The 27757-nt window shown below is 37.9% G+C and overlaps 1 protein-coding gene across 1 annotated transcript in view; it reads left to right on the forward strand.

The window, feature by feature from the left end:
* The window catches only part of LOC111144745 (ryanodine receptor 2), a 549385-nt gene that overhangs the window by 130962 nt on the left and 390666 nt on the right, over nucleotides 1-27757 (forward strand). Inside the window, 4 exon segments of the mRNA XM_022499183.1 lie at nucleotides 12879-12953; nucleotides 16728-16806; nucleotides 19866-19978; nucleotides 27617-27716. Of these exon segments, the coding sequence (XP_022354891.1) occupies nucleotides 12879-12953; nucleotides 16728-16806; nucleotides 19866-19978; nucleotides 27617-27716 (367 nt within the window).

Genomic DNA, 27757 nt, shown 5'->3' on the forward strand with positions numbered 1-27757 from the left:
GTGGGGGAAAAGGCTGGCTCCTGGCAAGTGGTAGAGCAGTAGAGCACAAAATTGGAACTTTTAGAAGTCTGCTTTACTGAGGGACATTGCTCCAGAGGCTAAGCAGGGGATAGAGCCCTCACTGGGACAGTGTGGTCTGAGGACCCTCGGGTCACAGAAAGACCAGGGATGTCTGAGTGAGGCAGAGTTCCCAAGTACCAGGGAAGCCAGCTGCAAAGCAGACCATGGAGTGGGCTCTCAGCTCGGGGTTGCCATAAACTGTGATCTAAGGCACACAGTTGGGCCACTGCTTTTTGAGCATGGTCCCCACAAGTGGCAGATCCAGGGAGACTCCCCTTTCTTCCCCCAGGAGGAGTGGAGCAAGAGTGTGCTGGAGGACTCTGCTGGGTCTGGAGATTCCAGATGGGGTTGTGTACAGAGATAGAAGTGCTCGGTAATATGCTGGGTGAGCACTGAGTGCAGCCAGAGACCAGAGAGATGGGAGTGATTGCTTTTTTCTGAGGGTGCACTGAGGAGTGGGGCCCGGGCTCTTGGCTCCTCCAGGGCTGAGGGCCTTCTCCATTCTTGTCCTCCAAAGCTGTATGAAAAGCATTCAGGGAACAAAAGCTACCAAGAACAAACCTGAGCAGATTACTTAGCCTGGCCCTTAGCAAGAGCAGTGCAATTCTGTCTATGGCAAACACATTTAAGAATCACTGCAACAGGCCCCTCCCCGACAAGATCAGCAAGAACATCCAGCCAAGACCAAGTTTACCGATCAGTGAGGATTGCAAGACTTCAGCACTAGGAGAATAGAGCATATAAAATTCATGGCATTCCCCCCATGATTCTTTAGTCTTTCAAAGTTAATTAAAATTTTTCTTTTCTTTTTCTTTTTATTTTTTTGTTGAAGTTTTCTTTTTTCCTTTTTCAACCTACTTCATATCAATTCCTTTTTAAAAAATCTTGTTTAATTTTCATTTTTAAAGTCATATTCTAGCCCTTCATTGTATTTAACCTTTTTTTGTGTGTGTACACACACACACACACACACACACACACAGAGGAGATTTTCTTTCTTAAAATTTTGGGACACAGTATCGTCTAACAGACCAAAATATACCCTAAATCTAGTGTATGGCTTTGTTCTAGTCTCCGGCCTGATCACATTCTCATCTCCTTTTTATTGTTTTTCTTTTTCAAACCAACTTCTTATCAATTCATTTTTAAAAATATTTTTCCATTTTCACCCTTATAGTCATATTCCATCCCTTCATTGTATTTACCCTTATTTTTGTGTATATATATATATATATATATATATATATATATGTTTTTCTTTCTTTAGCATTTGGAAGGCAGTTTCTTCTAACAGATCAAAATATACCCAAAATCTAGTGTATGGCTCTGTTATAGTCACCAGCTTGATCATATTCTTATTTTTTTCCTTTCTTTTCCCCCCAGTTTCTGATTTGCTTAGTGTATATTTTTGGGGGGGTCCATGTTACCCTTTTAGCATTTTATTCTCTCATTCATCAATTTTTCTCTGGACAAAATGGCAAAATGGAAAAACTCACATCAAAAAAAAAAAAGTAAATAAGAGGCAGTACCAACTGCCAGGGACCTAATCAATATGGATATTAGTAAGATGTTGGAAGTAGAGTTCAGAATGACGATTATAAAGATACTAGCTGGGCTTGAAAAAAATCATAGAAGATACTAGAGAATCCCTTTCTGGAGAAATAAAAGAATTAAAATCTAACCAAGTCAAAATGAAAAAGACTATTAATGAGATGGAATAAAAAATGGAGGCTCTAACTGCTAGGATAAATGAGGCAGAAGAGAAAATTAGTGAAGACCAAATGATGGAGAATAAAGCTGAGAAAAGGAGAGATAAACAACTATTGGATCAGGAGGGGAGAATTTTGAGAGCTAAGTGATACTGTAAGATGGAACAATATTTAGTAATTGGGACCCCAGAAGAAGAAGAAAGGGAGAGGGGGCAGAAGGTATATTGGAGCAAATTATAGCTGAGAACTTCCCTAATTTGGGGAAGAAAACAGGCATCAAAATGCAGGAGGCACAGAGAACCCCCCTCAAAATCAATAAAAATAGTCAACATCCTGTCTTCTAATAGTAAAACTTAAAAGTCTCCGGACAAAGAAAAAGTTCTGAAAGCAACTCGGGGCAAGAGGTTTGTAACCTACAATAGTAGAAACATTAGATTGATAGGAGACCTATCCACAGAGTCCTGGCAGGCCAGAAAGGTCTGGCATGATATATTCAGAGCACTAGATAAGAAAAATATGCAGTCAAGAATATTATACCCATCCAAGCTGTCATTCAAAATAGAAGGAGAAATAAAAAGCTTCCAAGACAAACAAGAACTAAAAGAATTTGCAAATACCAGACTAGCCCTACAGGAAATATTGAATGGGGTCCTCTAAGCAAAGAGAGAACCTAAAAGTAACAGACCAGAAAGGAACAGAGACAAAATAGAGTAACTGTCACCTTACAGACAATACAATGGCACTAAATTCATATCTTTCAATAGTTACCCTGAATGTGAATGGGCTAAATGCATCCAATCAAAGATACAGGGTATCAGATGGGATTAAAAACAAAAAACAAAAAACAAGACCCATTGATTTTCTGTCTGCCAGAGACTAATTTCAGACCCAAAGATACCTCCAGATTTAAAGTGAGGTGGTGGAAAACCATTTACCATGCTAATAGACTTAAGAGAGCTAGGGTGGCAATCCTTCTAGCAGACAAATTAGGTTTTAAACTAAAGACTATAATAAGAGATGAGGAAGGACACTATATCATACTTAAAGGGTCTATCCTACAAGAAGATCTAACTATTTTAAATATCTATGCCCCTCACATGGGAGGAGCCAATTATATAAGCCAATGAATAATAAAATCAAAGAAACACATTGACAATAATACAATAGTATTAGGGGACTTTAACACCCCCTCACTGAAATGGACAGATCATCATCTAAGCAAAAGATCAACAAGGAAATAAGGACTTTAAATGATACCTTGAACCAGATGGACATCACAGATCTATTCAGAACATTTCATCCCAAAGCAACAGAGCAACAGGACATACATTCTTCTCTAGTGCACATGGACAATTCTCCAGAAATGTTCACATCTTGGGTCACAAATCAGGTCTCAACTGGTACCAAAAGATTGGGATCATTCCTTGCATGTTTTTGGACCACAATGCTCTGAAACTAGAATTCAATTACAAGAGGAAATTTGGAATGAACTCAAATACGTGGAGGCTAAAGAGCATCCTACTAAAGAATGAATGGTCAACCAGGAAATTAAAGAAGAATTGAGAAAATTCATGGAAACAAATGAAAATGAAAACACAACTGTTCAAAATGTTTGGGATACAGCAAAGATGTTCCTAAAAGGAAAGTATTTAGGAATACAAGCCTTTCTCAAGAAACAAGAAAGGTCTCAAATACACAACCTAAGCCTACACATGCGGAGCTGGAGAAAGAACAGCAAATAAAGCTTAAATCCAGCAGGAGAAGAGACATAATAAAGATCAGAACAGAAATCAGTGAAGTAGAAACCAAAAGAACAGTAGAACATATCAGTGAAACTAAAAACTCATTCTTCAAAAGAATTAATAAGATTGATAAACTCCTGTCCAGACTTAACAAAAAGAAAAGAGAAAGGACCCAGATTAATAAAATCATGAATGAAAGAGGAAAGAACACAACCAACACCAAAGAAATACAATTATAAGAACATATTACGAGCAGCTGTATGCCAGCAAATTAGACAATCCGGAAGAAATGGATAAATTCTTAGAGACATATAAACTACCAAAACTGAACCAGCAAGAAATAGATAATCTGAACAGACCCATAACCAGTAATGAAATTGAAGCAGTAATCAAAAATCTCCCAAAAAAGAACAGTCTAGGGCCAGATGGCTTCCCAGGGGAATTCTACCAAACGTTTTAAGAAGAATTAATACATATTCTCCTGAAACTGTTTCAGAAAATAGAAATGGAAAGAAAACTTCCAAACTCATTTTATGAGGCCTTGATCCCAAAACCAAAGACCTCATCAGAAAGGAGAATTACAGACCAATATCCCTGATGAACATGGATGCCAAAATTCTCCCCAAAATACTAGCCAATATGATCTAACAGTCCATTAAAAGGATTATTCAAATGACCAAGTGGGATTTATTCCTGGGCTGCAAGGTTGGTTCAACATCCGCAAATCAACCAGTGTGATACAATATATTAATAAAAGAAAGAACAACAACCATAGGATACTCTCAGTAGATGCTGAAAAAGCATTTGACAAAGTACAGCTTCCGTTCTTGATCCCAACACTGTGAAGAGTTTGGAGGGTACATCCCATAATGTCATCAAAGCCATCTATGAAAAACCCACAGTGAATATCATTCACAATGGGGAAAAACTGAGAGCTTTTCCCCTAAGGTCAGGAACACAGCAGGGATGCTCACTATCACCACTGCTATTCAACGTAGTATTAGAAGTCCTAGACTCAGCAGTCAGACAACAAAAAGAAATAAAAGGCATCTGAATTGGCAAAGAAGTCAAACTCTCACTCTTTATAGATGATATGATACTTTTTGTGAAAAACCCAAAGGACTTCACTCCAAAACTGCTAGAACTCATATAGGAATTCAGTAAAGTGTCAGGATATAAAATCAATGCACAGAAATCAGTTGCATTTCTATACACCAACAGCAAGACAGAAGAAAGAGATTAAGGAGTCTATCCCATTTATAATTACACCCAAAACTATAAGTAGGAATAAGTCTAACCAAAGATGCAAAGAATCTGTACTCAGAAAGCTATAGACTACTCATGAAAGAAATTGAGGAAGACACAAAGAAATGGAAATATTTTTCATGCTCATGGTTTAGAAGAACAAATATTGTGAAAATGTCTGTGCTACCTAAAGCAATCTACACATTGAATGTAATCCCTATCAATATACTATCAACTTTTTTTCAAAGAAATGGAACAAATAATCCTAAAATTTATATGGAACCAGAAAAGACTCCAAATAGCCAGACAAATGTTAAAAAAGAAAACCAAAGTTGGTAGCATCACAATTCCAGACTTCAAGCTCTATTACAAAGCTGTCATCATCAAGACAGCATGGTACTGGGACAAAAACAGACACATAGAACAAAGGAACAGAATAGAGAGCCCAGAAATGGACCCTTAAGTCTATGGTCAACTAATCTTTGACAAAGCAGGAAGGAATGTCCAATGGAAAAAAGCTAGTCTCTTCAACAAATGGTGCTGGGAAAATTGGACATCCACATGCAGAAGAATGAAACGGGACCATTTCCTTACACCACACACCAAAGAATAGACCCAAAATGGATGAAAGACCTCAATGTGAGACAGGAATCCATCAGAATCTTTGAGGAGAAAAAGAACACAGGCAGCAACGTCTTTGACCTCAGCCACAGCAACTTCCTCCCAGGAACATCGCCAAGGGCAAGGGAAGCAACAGCAAAAATGAACTATTGGGACTCCATCAAGGTCAAAAGCTTTTGCACAGCAAATGACACAGTCAACAAAACCAAAAGACAACTGACAGAATGGGAGAAGATATTTGCAAATGTCCTATCAGATAAAAGGTTAGTATCCAAAATCTATAAAGAACTTTTCAAACTCAACACCCAAAAAACAGAGAATCCAATCAAGAAATAGGCAGAAGACATGAGCAGACTTTTCTGCAAAGAAGATACCCAAATTGCCAATGGATACATGAAAAAGTGCTCAGCATCCCTCGGCATCAGGGAAGTACAAATCAAAACCTCAATGAGATACCACCTCACAACAGTCAGAATGGTTGAAACTAACAAGTCAGGAATGACAGATGTTGGCAAGGATGTGGAGAAAGGAGAACCCTCCTACACTGTTGGTGGGAATGCAAGCTGGTACAGTCACTCTGGAAAACAGTACGGAGGTTCCTCAAAAAGTTGAAAATAGAGCTACCCTATGACCCAGCAATCACATTACTGGGTATTTATCCCAATGGTACAAATATAGTTACCTGAAGGGGCACATGAACCCCAATGTCTATAGCAGCAATGTCCTCAATAGCCAAACAATGGAAAGAGCCTAGATGTCCATCAACATATGATTGGATAAAAAACATAAGATATATATATATATATATAATATGTAATATATATATATTCCACACAGTGGAATATTATGCAGCCACCAAAAAATGAAATCTTGTCATTTGCAGCAACATGGATGGTACTAGAGGGTATTACTATGCTAAGTGGAATAAGTCAATCAGAGAAAGACAATTATCATATGATCTCTCTGATATGAGGGATTTAAGAAACAAGACAGAGGATGATAGGGGAAGGGAGGAAAAAAGGAAGGACGATGAAACCATAAAGGAAGATAAACCATAAGAGACTCTTAATCTCAGGAAACAAACTGAGGGTTTCTGGAGAGGAGGGGATGGGAGTTGGAGGGATAGGGTGGGTGGGTGATGGACTTTGGGGAGGGTGTGTGCTATGGTGAGCACTGATGAACAGCAGATCTATACCCCTAAAACAAATAATATATGTTAATTTTTAAAAAAAGGAAAAAAATATTTTTTCAACAGTTTCCTTTAGCGTTTTCACTCTGGATAAGGGGATGCCTGGGTGGCTAATTGCTTAGGGATCCAACTCTTGATCTCAGCTTGGGTCTTGTTCTTAGGGTAGTGAGATCAAGCCCCACCTTTGGCTCTGTGCTGGGTGTGGAGCCTACTTAAAAAAAAAAGAAAGAAAAAAAAAGAATTTTCACTCTGGATTATATTGACTATTATTTTTTAAGCTGTGTTGCATGAATACAGTAGGAATTTATACTGTGGGAAATTAGAAGAGGCACCAAGAAGGTTCTATTGAATTACCTAGTCCAGGAGAAGTGAAAATAATTTAACTTCTTTTCATTTCTTAACCAAATTAGAAAAATGGAAAGGTTTTCAAAGGAGACAAACTCAAAGAGGAGAGTAAAGTACACGGTCATGTTATTGAAGAAAATATGCAGAAGAAGGGGAAGAGCAGAATGTCATCATTTTGAGACATAAACTAGAATTTTTTTTTGTTTCATTTGTTTCATTTTTATGTACCTGTCCTGTTTCTCATATACCATTTATGAAATTTAATTTTTTTATCCTAGAAGTGAGGAGACAATAGAGAAACTTACTGTATTCACTTAGTAAAGGCTTAATATAATTTAAAAATTCAAAGGCATATCATTTAAAAAGGTATAAACTATGAGACCTGCTAAATCAAAATTCTGGATGTAGCTTAAAAAGGGGGACCGAAATAAATAAATTTAGTCATTAAGAAAAATTAAAAGGCGCCATGTAATAAAGGACGCCAAGTGTTCATGTTAGTCCATGTTAGTCCACTTCGCTAAGTCTGTCATTACTATTTTCAGAAACTCTGATCCGGGAGCTTTGTGGGGTCCCAACCACTGCACCTTTAGTCAACATTAGGAATTTGACAGTTAGTATGGGATGACAGAGCAGAACTGTTCTTCAAAGACATCTGTCAAAAAGGACATGAGACATTTTCCAAAATTTCACGTAACTGTAGCTATTAGTTTTCAGTAGAAGATACTAATTATAACACTGGGTAGAGGACATTAACCACTTAGTTAAACATCATGAAACAAGCATTTTAGCTGGGAAAATGGTATAAATAGTAGCAAAACCTGAGTATGCCCTATCTATCCTTGCACCTATTAATACATAGCTAGTGAAATTTTGTTTGAAAAACTCCATTTTTCTTGCCACATCTGCCGTTAGTATACTCCTTTTATCATCTTGCCATTTTACCCTATCAATCCCTCATCCAGTGTTTCATCCCCTTGGAAGAAGGGGAGTGGGATAGTTACCTGAAACTTCTGTTCCAAGCTCTTTGATGAGAGCAGGTTCATATAAAAATCAATGCAAACAGCAAGATGATGTGCAGAATCAATTTAAACCAGGCAGCATATCTAAAATAACTTAATTAGGTTCTAATTCTTTTTAATTGCAAAGCCAGAAGCCCAGTGGCTTATTTTCTTACCTGCACTGAATGATCTGGGAAGGTTAGAATCTTGAGCAGAGAGGCTATGCGTGAAATTATAGTATTTTAAGCCACTTAAAAGGGAAAAATGCTGAATTTTCTTCAGCTGTCATCTTTCAGGCATGGTTTGCTTTGGGTTTTGTACCTGAACAGGCATCATCTGACCTCCTAGAAGTAGACGGATGCTTTCTGATGGCAGGAGCCCATTTGTGCTCTGGGCACAGTGGTTGGTCACTATTGCCATCGACCTTAAATCTGCCCCCCTCTTCAGAGGCTTTTGGTTAAGCCCGAATCAGAACTAAGCCATCCATTGCCAATGACTGTCTTGACAATGTTCAGCTGGCTCTGTCAGATACGTTTATTTTGCACTGATGCCAGATTTCTCATTATTGCAGTCATTCTATGAATCTGTTATGTGATTCACTATTAAAGATGGCAGCCCTGTGAGTATCTCCAGCTGCTGGGGGACCCCTAGGTTGACCAGAACCCACGGCTTCATAGTTCTGTGTGGCTCTGGTTGATCTCGAGCCGTTCCCGTTTGTGTTTCTCAGATGATTTGAGAGCTTAAGCGTGGAAATATTTTTCTGTTTTTCTCCTTGGAACAACTAATTTCTCAAGTTTTACTATTAGTATTTCAAGGTAAACAGTATTCTATTTAAATAGCTGAACACAGTGAACAAAGTTCTGTGATGCAAATTTCTTATCCTTGCTGTCTGTTGTTTTAAATTTCAGCGGCTTAGCTAAGTATTACCTGTAGTAATAAATTCCTGTTACGATTTCATTGTTTTTCTTCCGACAGCATGTTATGTCTTATCCGTCAAGGGCTGTGAAGTTCTGTAGTTGGGCTTATTAAAACAAAACAAAACAAAACAAAACAACATTTGCATAATAAGGGCCTGGAATTATGAGAAATGTCCTCCATTTGTTAACATAGCATTTCTGTACAGAAAAAAATGAGAAAAACAGAAAACGTAAAATGTTTAGATAGTATATGGTTAGTAAATTAGACAGTTTTAAACAGCAGCCATACAAGTGACATGTTAATAAGCCAATATGTAACACAAACACATGTTTAAAGAATACAGAACAGAAAAAGAAAACAAAATCCAAACAACAGAAGCACAGTATCAATGATTTTTATGTGCATATAAACCCCTTAAGTTTATCTTAGTCATTGCTGTTATAGTTTTATGTTTTATGCTTTTCTGCTCTTACATTTTAACCTTCTAATAGTAATACTTCAGATGGCGTTACAGGGATCCCATTTGTCCCCCTTCCCACAGAGGATAACAGATGAATACATTACGCCCATTGACTGCATATTGTTCTAAATAAACGTAAATGTAGATGCATTTACATCAAAGCTTTTACTTATATTATGGGTCCCCTAATTGGACATCTTTGGCAAGCTAGAGGCATAGGAATGCCTATCAATACTAAATTGCTGTTAAGATAATTGGTGTAAAGCTTGAGGCTGGTTTAGAATACATAGAGCAGTGTTGTTTGAGTGTGCTCTGGACTCTTTTAATCCATTTACAGCTGCTGAGCTGTTGGTTTTTACACCGTTGTGCATCCCTAACCCTGCCAGTTATTTCAGGGGGTAAGGGGACCAAACCGACACACAGAATCGAAAGCACGTTTTTCACTGTTATTTTAAAAAAAGTCAAATTCTGCCTTTTGATAACTGTTGCTTAGCTCCCCAACATCAGAAGTACGGAGAGTTTGGAGATGACGGTTGGTAATGTTTTTTTGTTGTTGTTGTTTTCCCTGAGAGGGCTGCAGCTCCTTTACATGAACCCCATCTACAGGAGACGCCGGTCATCTCACAAAGGCTGACTTCTGGGTCATGGTTTCACCTGGGACCAACTCACAACCATAATACAGGCTCTAGGAATCCTATGGGCAGGGCTGGGGGCAGTGGATTGACAGCTGCATTTTCAGGGACGGGTAGGGTCTAAGTCACACTTGGAAATGTACCTGAGGGACATGTCAATTTCAGGTACTACTTCGATGGAAAGGATCTGATAATCCATCACATAGTTGGAGTCATTAAGAAACATACCATTATTCATACATTAATGCTTAAAATTCTCTTTGCTGTTAGTGTGCAGATATTGGAAGGAAACTACATGAGATCCAGTATGTAATTGTTGAGTGAGTAAGTTAAGTTTTTTGGAGAAAACATTGATCTTCAGTGCAGAAGAAAATATAATGTGAGCTTGTTATACATGATACCCTTGGCATCAGGTTATCCTACTTCTCAGACAGTAACCTTCCAATCAATACTTCTGAATGATTAGGAAGGACAGAGTGTTTCTTTCTTATAATACTTACTGGAAAATCAGGACTAGTTAAAGTATAGATGGCTTTAGTGTGAAATGAAAGTGTGTGTTCACCTTATGTAAAATTTAATTCTTTTTTTCAGTTGTTACATTTGAAAGCCCTCCTTACTTTACCCATGTGTTAGCAGTTAACACGTTAATTTCAAAAAGAAAAAAAAAAGCCAAGATTGTCTTTTCCTGTGTGTGATCTTGAAAGGCAGGCCAACCTTGAGCTTCCTGCTCCATGAGCTTGATTGACTCCTATCTAGCTGGTCCTAGCACGGTTCTCATAGTGTAATATGGTCGTATAGCTGAGTGCTTTCAGGTGTAGTTTTCGGGGACTAAAGGGAAAATGGACCTTTGTTCCAGGATCCTGAATTACAACTGCTTGTGATACACCACCCAGCAGTGATGATCTTTTTCTTTTTGAAATTGGTCTAGGAGAGTCCAACAGTCCACATAAGGCACAGTATTATAGAATCTTGAAGGAATAACCCTAAAAGTGGCTACCAGAAGTTCCCTATAGCAGGAGAAGTCCCTAAATATTTGCTCACTTAAAATAAAGCCAGGAGCAGGCCAAATTTAACAAAAAAATTAACATGACAAAATAAAAATCACAGAAAAGAACCAAGGTGACTCTTTGGATGATTCTCACATACACATTTTTTTTTTTTTTTGAGAAATGTTTGTTGAATGAACAGGTTATCCAATCTGCTCGAGTGGAAATTACACATTTTTTCTGATTCAGAACCAGTTAGAACAATATCTTTTAAAATGACAAGTTGGAGGAAGAGTGGTGCAGACCCTGTGACAGAAATTGCATTCACTTTGTGTTAATAGTGCTCTCTTAAGTAACGAAGTTGATTTAGTATGGATTATCTGCATACTTTTACGGGAGTTCTGTTAAAACTAAGTCTGTGGTGTTGATTTGTATTTAAGTAGTGAGGAAATTGATAGTGTAAATATCTGTAATTGTCTAATTGTGTAACATCTATAATTGAAAGAAAATTCAGACACCATGACAGTGCATATCTGTTTTAGCTTAACCAGTTTGAACATTTACATTTGTGTGTGCATGTGTACGCGTGCACGTGTGTGTGTGTGTACACACATACATACACAGTGTATGTATGTGAACTCTGTGGGCAATCTTTAGAGTGAAAGGAGCACTTGCCACTTTTGGGTTAAATCTAAGGCCTTATCCTGCATTTCTGAAAAATTTTGCTTTGATTGGTCTGACTGTCCAGTATTGTTCAAATTCATCAGTATTTTAAGGCTTTGGAGCCCACATCTGGTATGAAAAGGTAAACTATCAAAGTGATCCAAATCAGACTAAGTGAATAAAATTATCCTTAGCCACACTAAATAGAACATGTTATTTTAAAAAAATGAAAGTACTTTTTTTTTTTTAAAGAATTTATTTATTCATTTGACAGAGAGAGATCACAAGTAGGCAGAGAGGCAGGCAGAGAGAGAGAGAGAGAGAGGGAGGAGGAAGCAGGCTCCCTGCCTAGCAGAGAGCCGGATGCGGGACTCGATCCCAGGACCCTGAGATCATGACCTGAGCCGAAGGCAGAGGCTTAACCCACTGAGCCACCCAGGCGCCCTGAAAGTACTTTTTAAAGAGGGCCTTGTTCTGAGGAGGAATGTGATTTTGCAAAGTAGATTTTTCTCTTTTACTCTTTTTTCTCTGTTTTTTTTTTTTTTTAAACAGTTTTTCTTATTGGAATACCTTTCCATACCTGTTGTAAGAATGGTTTTGAGGTCTTTTAAACATAACATGAAAATAAAGTTAGTTTTAGAAATTGTATGGAACAATAGGGAGGGAGATATCTTGAGTGAAAAGAGGTATAGTAGTATTAGATATTAATGTGTTTTCTTCACTTCTTAAAGTATACACAGCTTAGTATCCTCTCTCTTTATGCTAAGCTCTCCTGGTGATTTATAAGCATGCTAAAATTGAGAAGCCTTCCTCAATTTCATATAAAAAATGTGAACTCTTTTTAAAAAAACAGTTGAAGGGCGTGAAAAAATTTTAAACCAATAGATGATTTGATCAAAACTGTGTTTTAGGAAGAGTAGTTCATTGAACAGATATTTATCCTTATTGTATGGCAGGCATTTTGCTAGGAACCTGGTGGGGGGGGTGGTGAATAAAGTGCCATAGTCCCTACCCAATGCAGATCACAATATGATGGGAAATAGAGATAATAAATAACTATGAATAAATAATTACAAATTATGCCAAAGTCAAGTTCATTCTTTGAGGACTGGATCAACTGCCTACCCACAGTAGAGATTTTCTTGGTAGCCTTATTCCCATTTAAATATTCTTTGATAGAACTTTGCTTAGTTTTACTTAGTTCTTTCCTATTAAACTTTTCCTTGATAACAAGAGAGTATCTTAATGACTTGGTTACGATTACTCTTTTTTTTTTTTTCCCTTGTCGACCCCTCTTTTTTTTCCCACAGACTGCTCAAGGTGGTGGTCATCGGACACTCCTCTATGGACATGCCATATTGCTCCGCCATTCCTACAGTGGCATGGTGAGTAGGCATGTTGGTATCCTCTCTCAGATGGTCCATTTAGACATAAATCATCAGGAGACATTGGTAATAGCTTTTCTAGGGATGTATTAATGAGTTCTGTAATTGTATGTGTTCTTTAATATCTTTGTACCTGGTTTAATTTTCTCATTTATAAAATAAGAATTAGCTTTGATGACCTGTAAAGTCCTTCATTTCTATCATTTGTGACTCCTGTTTTTTAGTCTCTTAATAGACTGGTTTTAGGAGGAGGGAGGCATAAGAGTCAAGAGGTATTTCTCAGTTCTGATCATTTTTAAATGGTTCATTTATTAGAAAATTAACTCATATGATTAAAGAAACAGATATGATTAAAAAAGCTATATCCACATGGGTTATCCTTATATGTATGGATACCCATACACATTTCCATCTGTCTGTGTAGGTATATGTTTGTGCACTTCTGTATATTTTTATGTTATGTAAAATGATACATTTCATTTATCTTATAATATATATAAAAGTTTCATTCTATTCTTTTAAAAGCTTTATTAAGTTATAAAAACAGCACATACTCATTTTATGAAATTTGGAAATTACAGAAGACACAGTTCTTCACGATCATCTTAATGAGAGAAAGTGTGGGGACTTCTAACAAATTGTAATCTTTTCTCTTATAAGAATTTTATGTAATTGAGATCTTACTGCATAACCAACTTATATCCTGATTTTTAAAACATATTGTTTTAGCATAAGCATTTTCTACATCATTTAAACTTTTCATTAGTATAATTTTTGTGAATACATGAGGGTCCAACCTTTGGAAGTAAAATATAATTGATTACTCCTTTTAGGAAGGAGACAATTCTGATATTATTTAAATCAGAACAGGTGACTAAGCATAACCTCACTATCAATACTGAAAACATAAAAAATTATCAGTATTAATCACAAATACCAGTGTGAACATCTGACTTAAAGTTCTAGTTAATTCAAAAGTATAGGAAGAGAAGTATAGGAAAAGTATAGATATGATTTTAATGATGCCTTAATAATATCATTTCTATTATTATGCTTCATCATGTAAATAGAATCAAATAAGAAAAATAACAGTCATCTTAATAGGCACTGAAAAAGGATTTATTAAAACTCAACATCCATTTCTAATAAAACTAAGCATTGATTAATTTCTCAGTGATAAAGAAAATGTAAGTATCAAATCAGTAACCAACATCAATTTTAATTGTCAAACACTAAAGTGATTCTTGACAAAACTAACTCAAAAAAATAAACAAAACCAAAAATATCTCTTCAACATTGTTCCAGAAATCTTGGCTAACACAGCAGGATACAAAATAAAATTAAGGCATGTACTCTAGTAAAGTGGCTAGATACTAGATAAATATGTAAATACAGTTGCATAGAGCAATCATGCATTAAAAATTCATGGAAAGAATTCTGTTTCTAATACCAGTCAAAACACGAAAAAAAAAAACATGAAATAATAAACATAAGGGACTGTTTTAAGAAAAGTACCCTCTTTACGTATTGGGTTAGAAGCCTGGACTTGGTCAGTAGATCTAGGTTTAGGCTCACTTTCCTATATGCTGTTCAGCCTTGGAGACCATGCTGAACTTCTTTAAGTCTGTCATTGCATTTTATTATTTTATTCATTTAAATATTATTTAGCACCTACTGTGTGCTAGGCACTGTTCAACATGCTGTCTATTGTTGTGAAGAAGATCATGTCCTTGTCCTTGTGGAACTTAATGAATGTTTAGTGGAATAATTACGGTACTTACCTCATAGTTGTTGTGAACATTATTGGACGAGAAAATGTGTTAATAGTCACAGTACCTAGTACTGTAATATTATTGCAAAATATCATAGAAGACTTTAATAGGATAAAAGCAGACATTTAATATGTTTACATCTGAAGTCTGTAAATCTCAGGCAGCCTTTCTCAAGGTCCGACTCACATTCCTACACTGGCTAAGAACATGTTTAGGGACCCTCAAAGTATCTTTTCTATAACCTTGGGAGCCAGTGTTTTGCCATCAAGGGACAGAAATTGGAATTTCCTGGTGAATTTGATTTATATTCCAATGGCACTGACTTCCATTTAATATGTCAGCACATTTGTCCCCCGATTGTTTCATCTCCTCCCTCCTCACACTCAGACACCCACTGAGGTGGATGGACCAGTTTCCCAGTAAGACTTTTCTAGATTTTGCCTTATTTGTCCAGTGACTCTGGGAGATCTGGGCTTGCTCGGTGCCTGGAATTGGCTCTGACTACTCTTTGCAGGGCTCCTGTTCTTGCTGACAGCGCACTCGTTTGCTGTGGATGGTAGTGTATCTTGAGCTCATGCTCTGTTCATCCTTGTGTCCTCATTCTTTTTTTTGTTTTCTTCCTTCATTGCCTAGTCTTATTTTTTTAATTAAAATTTTTTTATTAACATGTATTATTTGTTTCAGGGGTACATGTCTGTTACTCATCAGTTTTACATAACACACAGCACTCACCACAACACATACACTCCCCAGTGTCCATCACCCAGCCACCCCGTCCTCACTGCCCTCCCCTTCAGCAACCCTCAGTTTGTTTCCTGAGATTAAGAGTCTCTCATGGTTTGTCTCCCTCTCTGGTTTCATCTTATTTCATTTTTTCCCCTCTTCCCCCTGCCTTGTTTCTTAAATTCCACATTTCAGTGAGATCATCTAATAATTGTCTTTTTCTTATTGACTTACTTCACTTAGCCTAATACCCTCTAGTTCCATCCACGTCATTGCAAATGGCAAGAGTTCTTCTTTGATGGCTGCATAGTATTCCACCATATGCTTTTGTGTGTGTGTTTGTGTGATATCACATCATTTTTTATCTGTTTTATCCATTGAAGGGCATCTTGGCTCCTCAGTTTGGTTGTTGTGGACATTGCTGCTTCTTTTCACTATATCTGCATCTTTGGGGTAAATACCCAGTAGTGCAATTGCTAGGTCATAGGGTAGCTCTATATTTAACATCTTGAGGAACCTCCATACTGTTTTCCAGAGTGGCTGGGCCAGCCTACATTCCCACCAACAGTTTAAGAGGGTTCCCCTTTCTCCATTTCCTCACCAGCTTGTGTCCTTATTCTTATACCAGTTAACAAGGTTTTTGAGGTTGGAATGGGGTTAAGGGAGTTGGACTGACTTATCCTTAACTTCATGTCCAACAATATACAGTTAAGGAAACTGGAGGAGGAGGGGGAGATGTAAGGAGACGATGGTGTTGCAAGAACTGGATTGTTCTTGGGGAAACCCACACACAGGCACATGGGAGAGAACCTCACTGCAGTGAGGTCACATGCTGCACAACAAAATAAATTCCAGATGGTTTGCAGAGAGTTAAGATTTTAAAAATGAAAATGAAACTAGAAGATGAGAGTGAATTGTTTTCAAATTTCTGGTGGGAAGGAAGATTTCCAACTGTCAGATCAGGTTGTATTTCTGCTTAGGATCATGAATATCTCATACAGCGAGAGATGTACAGACATATCCCCAGTTAGGTGTCATCTTCTACCGACAGAACACATTTCCTCAGTTGTTCATGAGTGGGGGGAAAAAAGTGCATCTCCCACTGAATGTTGTGTAAGTGTTGTTCCACCTCCTGATGAAGAACCTGGGTTTTGCACAGAAGCGTCCAGATGTGAAGGAGAAGACTGATAGAGCAGAGATTTATTGGTAGCAAACTCAGAATTAGACCCCTGCAGGACTAAAAATGCTCAGTGACAACGACTGATTCTGTATCTTCTAGTATCTGTGCTGCCTGTCCACCTCCCGGTCTTCAACTGATAAACTGGCCTTTGATGTTGGCTTGCAAGAGGACACAACAGGTGAGCACCTTGTTCCCGGAAGAGGCTGCGTTCCAAGAGAACGTGGCAGGTATGGGACTGGAAGAAGTCCTAAGACAGAGAGATATGGTAGATAAATGTTCTTATGGTTGGAGTCAGGAAAACAAGAATGAATGCCTTTCTAAGGAAAGTTTTTAGTAGAAGGAGGAAGTGTATGTTGTTCCTGTTGTCATTGCCATGTAATTTAGCTGGATGTTTGACTGTATCTCAGACCTTATTCTCTTTAGGGATTTGGCTAGAAAAACCATACTTATTACCCGATTTACTGGCTGTTGACTGTATTAATGTGCACTGATCTGTTCATGAAATAGCCTGCAAATCTCTTTTATCTTTTATCTTAAAAATAGTTTGTCTAAAAAATGAAACATACTTTATATCAGCTTTGAAACAAAAAAAGATAGAAAATGAAAGTGCTTCATTTCTACGTCCAGAGGGCTACAGATCTGTCTGAATACACATGTATTTTTATATTTCGAACCAAAATGTATACATAAACACATTTATCTTTTCGGAAAATCGAAATAGGAGGACAGAGGCCCTATTTTTTATTCTGTTACATTTTATACAGCTATGTTCAATGTGATTATTTAATCTTTTACAATGAGCATGCATGACTTTTAGAATTAAAAATAACTAAAAGACCGAGTAGAAATAAAAGGAGGGCAGTAGACCAACTCCTATTAAGTAGTTCCTTTCAGAGGTGGGATCAAGCTTTGCCCCCACATCTACCCCCATTCATATTTTATTTTATAAATATTATTTATTTATTTATTTATTTATTTTCCCCCTATTCTTATTTTAAAAAATACTTTCCCGGGGGAACCTGGGTGGTTCAGTCAGTTAAGGATCTACCTTTGGCTCAGGTCTGCCTTTGGTTCAGGTTGTGATAGAGCAGTCCTGGGATCAAGTCCTACATTGGGCTCCCTTCTCAGTTGGGAGCCTGCTTCTCCCTCTCCCTCTGCCTCCCCCACCCCAACTCGTGCTTTCTCTTGCTCTCTCTCTCTCAAGTAAATAAAATCTTTAAAAAATACTTTCTTGTACTCTAAAGTTTTGAGACAACAAATGGATAAAAATAAAGTAATAGTCACCAACCCAATTAACTCTTAAGAGACCAGTACATCCACTATGCATGAAAATTCCAGAATTCTAGACACCAAAAAGATAAGTATTATTTTCTTTTTCTCTTTTTTAAAGATTTTATTTATTTATTTTAGAGGGAGGGAGAGTGGCAGAGGGGCAGAGGGCAAGGGAGAAGCAGACTCCCCACTGAGTGCAGAGTCCCTCATCGGGCTCATCCTAGGACCTTGAGATCACGACCTGAGTGAACCCAAGAGTCAGCCACTTAACCACTGAGCCACCCAGGCTCCCCAAGATAAAATACTGTTTTTGATTTTTATTTCCTTTTATAGAAGCTCAGTCACTCCTCTGTGTCTTTGATAGTTGTTAAAAAAATTTTCTCTTTTGATATCCTTCAGCAGTAGTTACATGAAAAGGTCTTCAGTTCTCTTTCTCAAAAGGAGTAAAGAACATGCATGATCTAGAATTTGTTTTCATACACTTGAGATGATTATATAAGTCAAAACAACAAAATGAGGTAGTCCCTCTGCCTACGTCTGATCCCCTTATGCTACTATTTTTCCCATAGCTTTTTACTTCATCTGAATTGCTGTGTTATTATTATTTATTATTTCTTATGTGCTTTGATCAGAATTAAACTCCTAAGGCAGATGATTTTTTCTTCCTTGTTTATCGATGCATCCCCAGCTACTAAAGCGATGATTGACAAATAGCGGGTGCTTTATAATTGAGTGAATGAATGAAAACTCCCTGCAACTCTAAAAATGTGAATTGAATGAATAATGAGTCCTGTAAGGTGACGTTCAGGTAGGACTATGGTTTGTCTACGAAAAGCATCTCAGGGCTCATTACAGACTGGCTGTAAGAATGCTTGAGAAATGTTACTGGATGATTAATTTACCCATTTATGCAAATTGAATTTTTATTTCGTGCCTGTAGTATGCTAGTAGAAGCTGGGGAAACCCCAATGAATAAAACACTTAAAGTTCCTGCTGTTACGGAACTTATATTCTGGCATTGGGGAATTAGCAAAGAAGAAAAAAACAAGTATTAGGGAAAAACAATAAAGCTGATGAAAGGGATGGAGTACGTATTAGATAACAGATACCACCGAAAAACTATTCTCATTTTTGGATAGAGCTTGCATTTAAATTCTGAAAGGAACTATAAACAGGTTGAAGAATTGTTTATATAAATTTATACTGTAGCTAATGGGCCTGGAGAATGAATTGTTATGTGGCTCATGAGGCTTATGCTTCACTAATTCTAGAAAAAATGATTTGATTTAATGTGTACCCAGTTATTTTTATAATGTATCCTTCTATAGTAGGATTCTTTTATATAATTTTACCCTTAGTTTAGTGGAAACTACCATCTATTAAAAAAAAGAATAAAAAGAAGGCACAGATTAGTAGAATTTCAGGGACAACACTGCATCTATTTTTAATCTGTATCCCCCACAAGTACAGAGTTTTAAAATTGGTATAACACAACTGTTGCATTACAACACCCCAAGTCCTTTTGAAAATCATGTGCCAGAAAACTAGATATTTGTACAGAGAGCAATGAACATGGGATTATGTAAAGAATGCAGGAAGGTCAGCATGACTGGTAAATTCGACCTTATGGTAGCATAAATACAGCTTTTTAAGCAATTCTTAGTAGAGGGGGGAGACACCAAACCTCACTTTGCAAAATGCCACGGCGGGGTTCCATGAGAATAATCTTTGCATTTCAGTATGTCTTTATCCTGAGTTAATTTGGCCTAAGTCTTTTGATTTTTGTGGTCTGCAAGACGAATTTACAGTCCATTTCAAACTTCGGGAAGCTGTGGGAAGGACGGTTTTATTTATTTGTCAGGAGACTGATTTGGAAGCCTCATTTTATTTTCCTCTTTCATTTTGGAGCTGCTGGCAAGAAAGATCGATTTTATAGTGAGAGGTGCCTCTGTGTTTATCCTGCAGGGGAGGCTTGCTGGTGGACCATTCATCCCGCCTCCAAGCAGCGGTCAGAAGGAGAAAAGGTTCGAGTCGGAGATGACCTCATCTTGGTCAGTGTTTCCTCTGAGCGGTACCTGGTAAGTGGGCCCACGCGGTCATGTGTTTGGCGCTGGGATCAAGGGCAGCCCAATCCAGCTTTCTCTGTAGACTGCAAATGATCTAGGGAAGTTACTTAGAAATAAGTCCATATCTCTTCTTGACGAGTGACAAATAACTCCCTAAGTAGGAGAATAATGGGACCTTTGTGGAAGTGTGGTTTCCCAGGTTTAGGCTTCTCTGGTACCGTTAGCTTGTGTGTTCATGAGCCTGAGAGCACCTGTTCTTAGATTATTGTACTAATGGCATGGAAATGCGGTCTAATCAGGAATTCAAAATTCCGTGGACCTTATTTTGTGCCCCGGGAAGAAGGCTATATTAATGAGGTTGTGAGTACCAATTTTGACATCTATGAAAGCAGGTTGTTCGAGAAGCTTGTGCCTGTTGAGAAAGGAGAAATGGACACAATGAAAATGAGTTCCCCTCTCTCATCCACACGACATTGTTTCAGAGGGCAGGGGTTAGCAATGGGAGAAGGGAAAAAGAAGGTCATATTTCAACTTCGGAAGTGTATTTTATTTCTGTGGCAAGGCCATGATATATTTGACTTAAGTTATTTAGTGAACTGTATTTTTGCTAAAGAATAATCCTGTACCAAAGTTTGCAGAAGGGTGAAGTCAATGGGAGTATGAAGGATGCCAGTGCAAAATATTCTTTTTATTTTAAGGTTGAAAAAGTAATTAGACAAACAGGAGTGCTTGACTGGCTCAGTCAGTAGAACATATGACTCTTGATCTTGGGGTTGTGAGTTCAAACCCCACTTTGGGTATAGAGATTACTTAAATCTTTAAAAAAAAAAAAAAAAAAGAAAGTGAACAGGTATAAATGGGGGTGTTATAAACTTTACATGACTATTTCTATAAAAAAATTCCAAACACCTTAGTGGATGATAATTAAAATAAAAATCAGAAGTAAAACATTGTTTCAGTTAAGCACAGACTGATTTATAGAAAGTGTATTCCAACTGGCATAAATCAGAATATTAAGTGTGTAATGAATTTAGGATTAAGTAGGTAGTTGGTACCCCCTGCTCCATGAATATGGGAGTTCGATTGGGTTTGGGGGTATTGGAAGTCACTTTCGCTTTTAGTCCCAATTTTGAGAGAAGAACAGTTTTGTTTTACTTGCTTTGTGGAAAGAGGTAATAAGACAGGGAAATGATGAAACAGTGTTCTTGTAACTGACAGGGAGTATTAAATTAAATGGAACAGCTAACATTGCCTCGCTAAAGGGAGACCTGGAGCATTTCTCTCCTTTTGTCTCTAAACCAATGGAGGTGGAAACAGGCATCCTCCACATTTCTAGGACAAGTGTGTCAGCTTGTCAAATAAGCATTTATTAAGCCCTTGTTGTGTGCATATGCTGTGCATTAAGGTGCTGTATGTCTTGATCAGGAGAAAGACATTTTGAGTGTTTTATATGGAAACCAATAACAGCTAAAAATAGTCCATGAATACTTTTAAAGATCTACAGATCTTATTTTGATTTTGGCATAACCATGCATGTTTTTTGCTGTATGACTTGTACTTTCCACTGAAGGAGTAGAAAATGGGCAATCTCGCCCGGGCTGCGGCTTCTCGAATCAATTCTGCTACCGCTTTTTGGAGAGAGGCGTGTAATTGCCTGAATTCTAGCTTTCTCACTTGCAACATGATGATGATTATACTTAACACAAGGTTCCTGGGATGAAGCAATGAGATAATGAATTTGAATATGGTTTGATTGAAAAAGCACTATACAAATAAGACCAATAATCCTAATGCATGAGGCTCACCTTCTCTTGCCTTTAGAAATCAATAAACCTCATGATTAATGAAATTCACAAGTTATGTTCGAGATACCTTTTAGCCCCCTTTTTTTCTTTTTAAAGATTTTTTGTTTATTTATTTGACAGAGATCACAAGTAGGCAGAGAGGCAGGCGGGGGTGGGGTGGGGAGAAGCAGGCTTCCGCCAAGCAGAGAGCCCGATGTGGGGCTCGATCCCAGGACCCTGAGATCATGACCTGAGCTGAAGGCAGAGGCTTTAACTCACTGAGCCACTCAGGCGCCCCCCTTTTAGCCCTTTTATGCAAGTTCCTCTTCTGGTAAACTCTTTGAGAGCTACACACGGTGGCCAACCAGACTGTTAAGATTTCTCTTTCACTGGGTAACAGACTCAGTGCTTATAGTGCTCATCTCTGAGCACCTAGCATGTCGTAGAAAGCACGGGAAGGACCAAGGGCACATTGTGTGTGGTTACTACCGTCAAAGAATTAGTGGAAGAAATGAACCAAGCACCTAGGGCAATGTTTGAGAATACTACAAAGGCAGTAAGTATGTGTTACTGTTTAGGGTATAAGATACAGAGATGGTTAATTATAATCTCATGTTGCCACTGTGGTTGATTAGAAGGATCTAGAGAAAGTATATACAGGCAAGAAGTGCCAGAGTAAAAGGTCTTTGGAATATGGCAGTTGGAATAATCCACATACAACTGGATAACTAAAAATGGGCTCTGTGTCTATTTATTTTGTTTGTTGGTGTAAATATGAGCCTGGGCCAATCACATAACTTTGCAAAACCCTCAGTTTCTTCATCTGCAGTAAGGTGATGATAAATCTAGCTCACAGAGGTGTTAAGAGGATTAAATGCTTTGATCCAAGCAAGATTTGTAGCTCTGTGAATGGTACATGTAAGAATTGCTTATGAGTTACCACCACTGTTTACCTGGAAGGTTTGTACTTATTGAGAAAGGTTAAGGAAAAGGCAGATACTTAACCAGAAGAAAAAATCAGAAAGGGAGCATGAAGGGAGTAGGGTAGCTGATTTTAAATAAAGGCTTGTCCTGGAAAGCCAGGTTCACATTCTGAGAAGTCGCTGATGTCTTTCAAAGGAAACAAGTTAAGACCTTTGGCTGAAAAACACAGTCCTTATAACCAACTACTCTAAATAAACATTTCTAGTCATTGGTTTTATGACTTTTTGTCGTTGGTATCCATTGACCTTGATCTGTTTTTCATCCACGAACAGTGATGAGCTGAGGTTAAACATCGAAAGGTTAAAAGGTTGAAAAATCGAAGGTTTTTTAAGGTTAAAAGGTTAACCTGAGGTTAAAAAATTGAAATGTGCATTTGGTACTCTACTATAGCTCATAACTGTTGGGGTGCTAACCGGGTTAAAATGGACTTACTGTAAGCGACTGATTTGCAGCCTGTGCTCTGCAGAGGTGCCTAATGGACGGGAGAGGGTGCTATGTTGGGCACTGGGAGCCCCCAGGCTCCGTCCTCCTCTGCTTTACAAGTTGGACCTCTCTGCATGATTTCCCAGGAATAAAGGGTCTTTTTCCTAGAGATAGTTGTAAACCACTCATCCAAATACTGTCCCTTCTCATCTGGCTATTTCGTATTCTAATATGGAATGATATCTTAATCTCCTTTGTAGGGCTATCCAAAAGGAAAAAGAAATTCCTTTGTTCCTATTGGACTACTTGTTTTTTTTCAAGAAGACTTGGGCAAAGCAGCTTAAATATAAGAGAAATAGACAATTTAAAATAGAGAAAACATGGTCAAGTAGGTATTGCTGACTGTGAATCTATTTCAAACTAAAAAAAACAAGGTAAAGCATACAAAACAAGCTTTACTGATTTAGAAAGATGTAAAGTCAGCCTGGTATGCACAGAAGTCTTCAGTCCATGGATTAGATTGCCTGCTTGGAAACATTGAGTTTTGACTAATTTTTTCTTAATTAGGTCACCTATAGAAATAGGGTTTTTTAATTTGTTTTTAAGATCCATGAGAACATTGCCAAACAAATGTCTGAAAGTAAGTTAGGAAGAACAGAGCCCCACGATCTAAAGAGTGATGACAGATGCTTGAAGAAGACTCTTTCAGGCTTCCTAAGAATTTCCCTACCTCTTCCCCACCCCATCTCTGAATTTCTGATAAGAGATGCTAGGTGTTTTGATGGTAGAATAAGTTGCTGAATTGCCTCAAGTTGCATAAAAATATCGATAGCTAAGAAGGACCGTGACCATAAATATTTCCAAGCTAATGATGGTGTCAACCAGTGCATTATTTATTTATTTACTGTGAGCCTTTTCCTTTTTTTTCTCTCTGGGGCTCAGGTGATGGAGTGTAGGATATTACACATGGAAAGAGTATCTGTTCTGTGCCCCTCATTTTTTTCTCAGAAGAAAACAAATGAAGCCCGTGGGGTGATATGTCTCGCTTACTTGTGTTCCCTGTCACTGGATGGTAATTTATCCAGAATGTTGCTCACCGGGGCCCAAGTGCCTGACGCTTAGCGAAATAGATGTGTTGAACAAATGCATCTGATAAGGGCTGAATTCAGATAGTCTTAAGAAATTTTTGTGCCGAAGACTCCATGGGCAACCTGAGAAAGCCTATTGACTGTTGTCTTCGTAAGGTTTTATTTTATTTTATTTTTTTAAATTTTTTATTGTGTTATGTCAGTCACCATACAATAATACATCATTAGTTTTTATTTTTGTTTTTTACATCATTAGTTTTTGATGCAGTGTTCCAAGATTGTAAGGTTTTAAAATGCACAAAATAGATGCACAGGGTTACAAAGAAAACTAAAAGTTACTGAAGTGGAGTTCTGATTATTTAGAATATCCCGTTTCTGAGATTTTGTGCTCCGATCATAGAATGTCCTGTTCCTCGAAACACCATTCTGGGGCCGCAGCAGCCTTGGTTGCCTCCACTTCTGAGTTCAAATCTGTGTTTGTTGACAGATCCTCTACCGATTCCTGTGGGTATTAGATCTTGAGAGTCACTAACAGAAAGGTCAAAGTGACCTTTGCTGATGGGTTGATGCTACCATGGTATGTAAATTCTAGAGTAGTTACATGTTTCAGCCTAAGGTCCACTTTGCTTTCAACCTCGGCCAACATCTCTTTTGCTTTAAGGAGGACTTCCTTTTAGTAACTGAAATTGTTACTGCATCCTGAGTATTTAATGCGACAGGTCTGACCCAATGTTGTTCTTCCTCAGACTTCTCTTTGCTGTTTAAGCAGCAAAATTAATTAGAAGCGTCCAAAATAATAAGGCCTGGAGAATATTTTCTTGAGAAGAGTGAGCATTATCTAGATAAGTTTATACAGTGTGATATGAACTTGAAATTTTTTTGGACTTTTTCTGACTGAAATTTTCATATTTTTATGATCCTCTCATAGGTAGTATTGATATCTCGGCTTAGGTAGGATTTGAAAATTGCATCTTAACCCACCTCCACGCCCCCATTATTTTCCCACAGCAGTGGCTCCTTATTTTGTGAAGTATAGGTCCTTGTACCTGACTTCTCTGCAGATCCATCTCTCACTGTGTTCTGAGCATATGCTCTAAGCCCCGCAGGTGAAGCTCTCTACTTGATGTTCCCATATCTCTCCCCCATCAGAGCATCCTGTAGGGCTAGAGAGGTCCAGGCCACTTTCCATTATGATGTTCCTGGTATATTAAAAATGAAAATTTCCAAGCTTGTTGACAAAATGTAAATTGTCTTGTAAAAATTTTGGCACGTTTTAAACATTTCTACTTAGTGCCTTATCATTCATTATTAATACACATTCCCAAATCCAGTGTATGTACAAACTTACTTGGGGACGATATCTCTAAATACCAGACCACACAGTTCTACTGACCCCTCAAAGCCCTCATCCTACCCGAAATACATCTCTGGTGCAGATGTTGCCTGTCCTCAAGGTTCTGTGTGACGAACCATGTTCACGTTAGGTTGGCTAAAGTGTTCTCTTTTCTCCATTCCTATAGCACTTTGATTACAATTCATCTAACAGTTTAAAAAAATGCTGCCTCGTAGCATTTTGCCTATATATTTTCCCTTCCCTTCCCTATGACAAGCACCCTCAGGGTCCAGAGAAGGTGCTCCCTTACTATTTAACACAGGCTTCATACACAACATATTAGTGAAACATGGTGAATTAACAAATGATGGCAAGCTATTTATCATCATGGGGTATGAGCTTTCACTCGAATTTAAAAGTAAAAATATAATCATTGTTGTTTTGAATTGTCTTGTAATGGTTTGGGAAAATCCCTATAGATTTGTGTGTGTGTGTGTGTGTGTGTGTGTGTGTGCTGTTATTTTAACTCAGATCATTGAAATAGGAATATTTATAGAATAACATCAGAAATTTTTTTTGGTTTGTATTACTTAGATTCTAAAGGTTTGGTTGGCTTCTCCACGTACTTGCTTAGTGAACAGTGCTGCTCAATGTGGGTATACAGTCGTGAACTTGTTTCTAATAGCTTATGAAATGGGGAAGAAATATACACAGAACAATTACATCGTGTAATGATTGCTTTGAAGGAGCTTGTATTTTTCTTGGTTGCGGAAGCAGAGCGCATACAACTTATTTATAAATAGTTAAATAATATTAATACTGGGGAAGAATTGAATAATCAAATCTCAGCTGGGATTTTGTGGCAGTGGGACAGGCTCAGGCTAAGGGGTTGTAAAAAGGCCCATCTCCTTGAGAGGAGAAGGGGGGTCAGAGCAAGTGATTGCTAAATCTGATGCATCAACTGGTAAACTTTTAATTTTATTGATGAGAAAGTTTATTGATAAGATGGATGTATATGTGTGAAAGGTCAAAACTTCCTTTGTTTTTGTTCCTAAGAGAAAGATGGTGAAATACCTATTTTTGCTAGTGACTTGAGAATGGTATGCTTAGGCAAGAGAATGTTAGGGTCTTGAACAACCTGTGGAGCATGTAAGTGTGACTGTAATCGCTCTTCATCTAACCCGAAGGGTCAGATTTCAGGGGAATATCGAGTACAGTTAAAGACTTTAAAAGCTGGGGCTGTCGTCAGCTTTGGAGAGGTGTTGCAGAAACATTACAGGAATATTGGTGGTGTTTACTGAGATGACTCAAAGGAAAATGTGGTTGTTCTGTGTCTATTTGAAACTCTAGAGGCAGCGAAGCAGTGATTAGTAAAATGAGCAACATGTATTTGGCTGTACTCGTAATTTTGTTTTTCTTTACTAATCATTTGATAACTCATATATGATGGTGTTCAGAGATAGGAACTATGTTATTATTTTAGCACATTTCTATTTTTAAGAAGGAAAATCTGAAATTTGTAATAATCTGAATTTTGGAGGAAATTCAGTGCCCCAGTTGGAGATGCATATTAGGAAACATTGCCACCTAATGGCTATTATATCAAATTGCAGATAAAATTTCCCAGAGGACCCGATAGAACTAAGCAGATTTTACCTACCTCACCATCAAAAACCTGTCAGTGTCAGATGTAGGACACTTAATTACAGTTTTAATGGTAAGTGCCCACTACCTGAACATTTTTGTCCATCAGCGAACCTTAAAACAAATTAGTCTGTTCTAACACATATTATATTTTTCCTAGTCTTATTTGCATTTCCCGATGAGTGGCTTAGAATGAGGTTGAAAAATACCTGCAGTCAAATAGGAACTCTGATTTTCCTTCTGCTAGTCTCTCAATGACTCAGCGACAGGACTGAAATAGATGCTGTTTGTGGACATTTCCCAATCTGCAGTGTTAGTTTCCAGCTGATAGGAGCACTCACGCAGTGAGCCTTCCGAGCACCTGAAGAGATGTCTCCTTTTGCCTCTCCTGCAGCATTTGTCTTACGGCAATGGAAGCTTACATGTGGACGCTGCTTTCCAGCAGACTCTCTGGAGCGTGGCCCCCATCAGCTCAGGAAGTGAAGCCGCCCAAGGTAAAAACTCTGCTTCTGTGAGAGGGCTCATCCCAGCTGCA

This window comes from Enhydra lutris, unplaced genomic scaffold (assembly GCF_002288905.1).
Source record: "Enhydra lutris kenyoni isolate GAN:26980312 unplaced genomic scaffold, ASM228890v2 scaffoldscaffold12, whole genome shotgun sequence".
Taxonomy (NCBI): domain Eukaryota; kingdom Metazoa; phylum Chordata; class Mammalia; order Carnivora; family Mustelidae; genus Enhydra; species Enhydra lutris.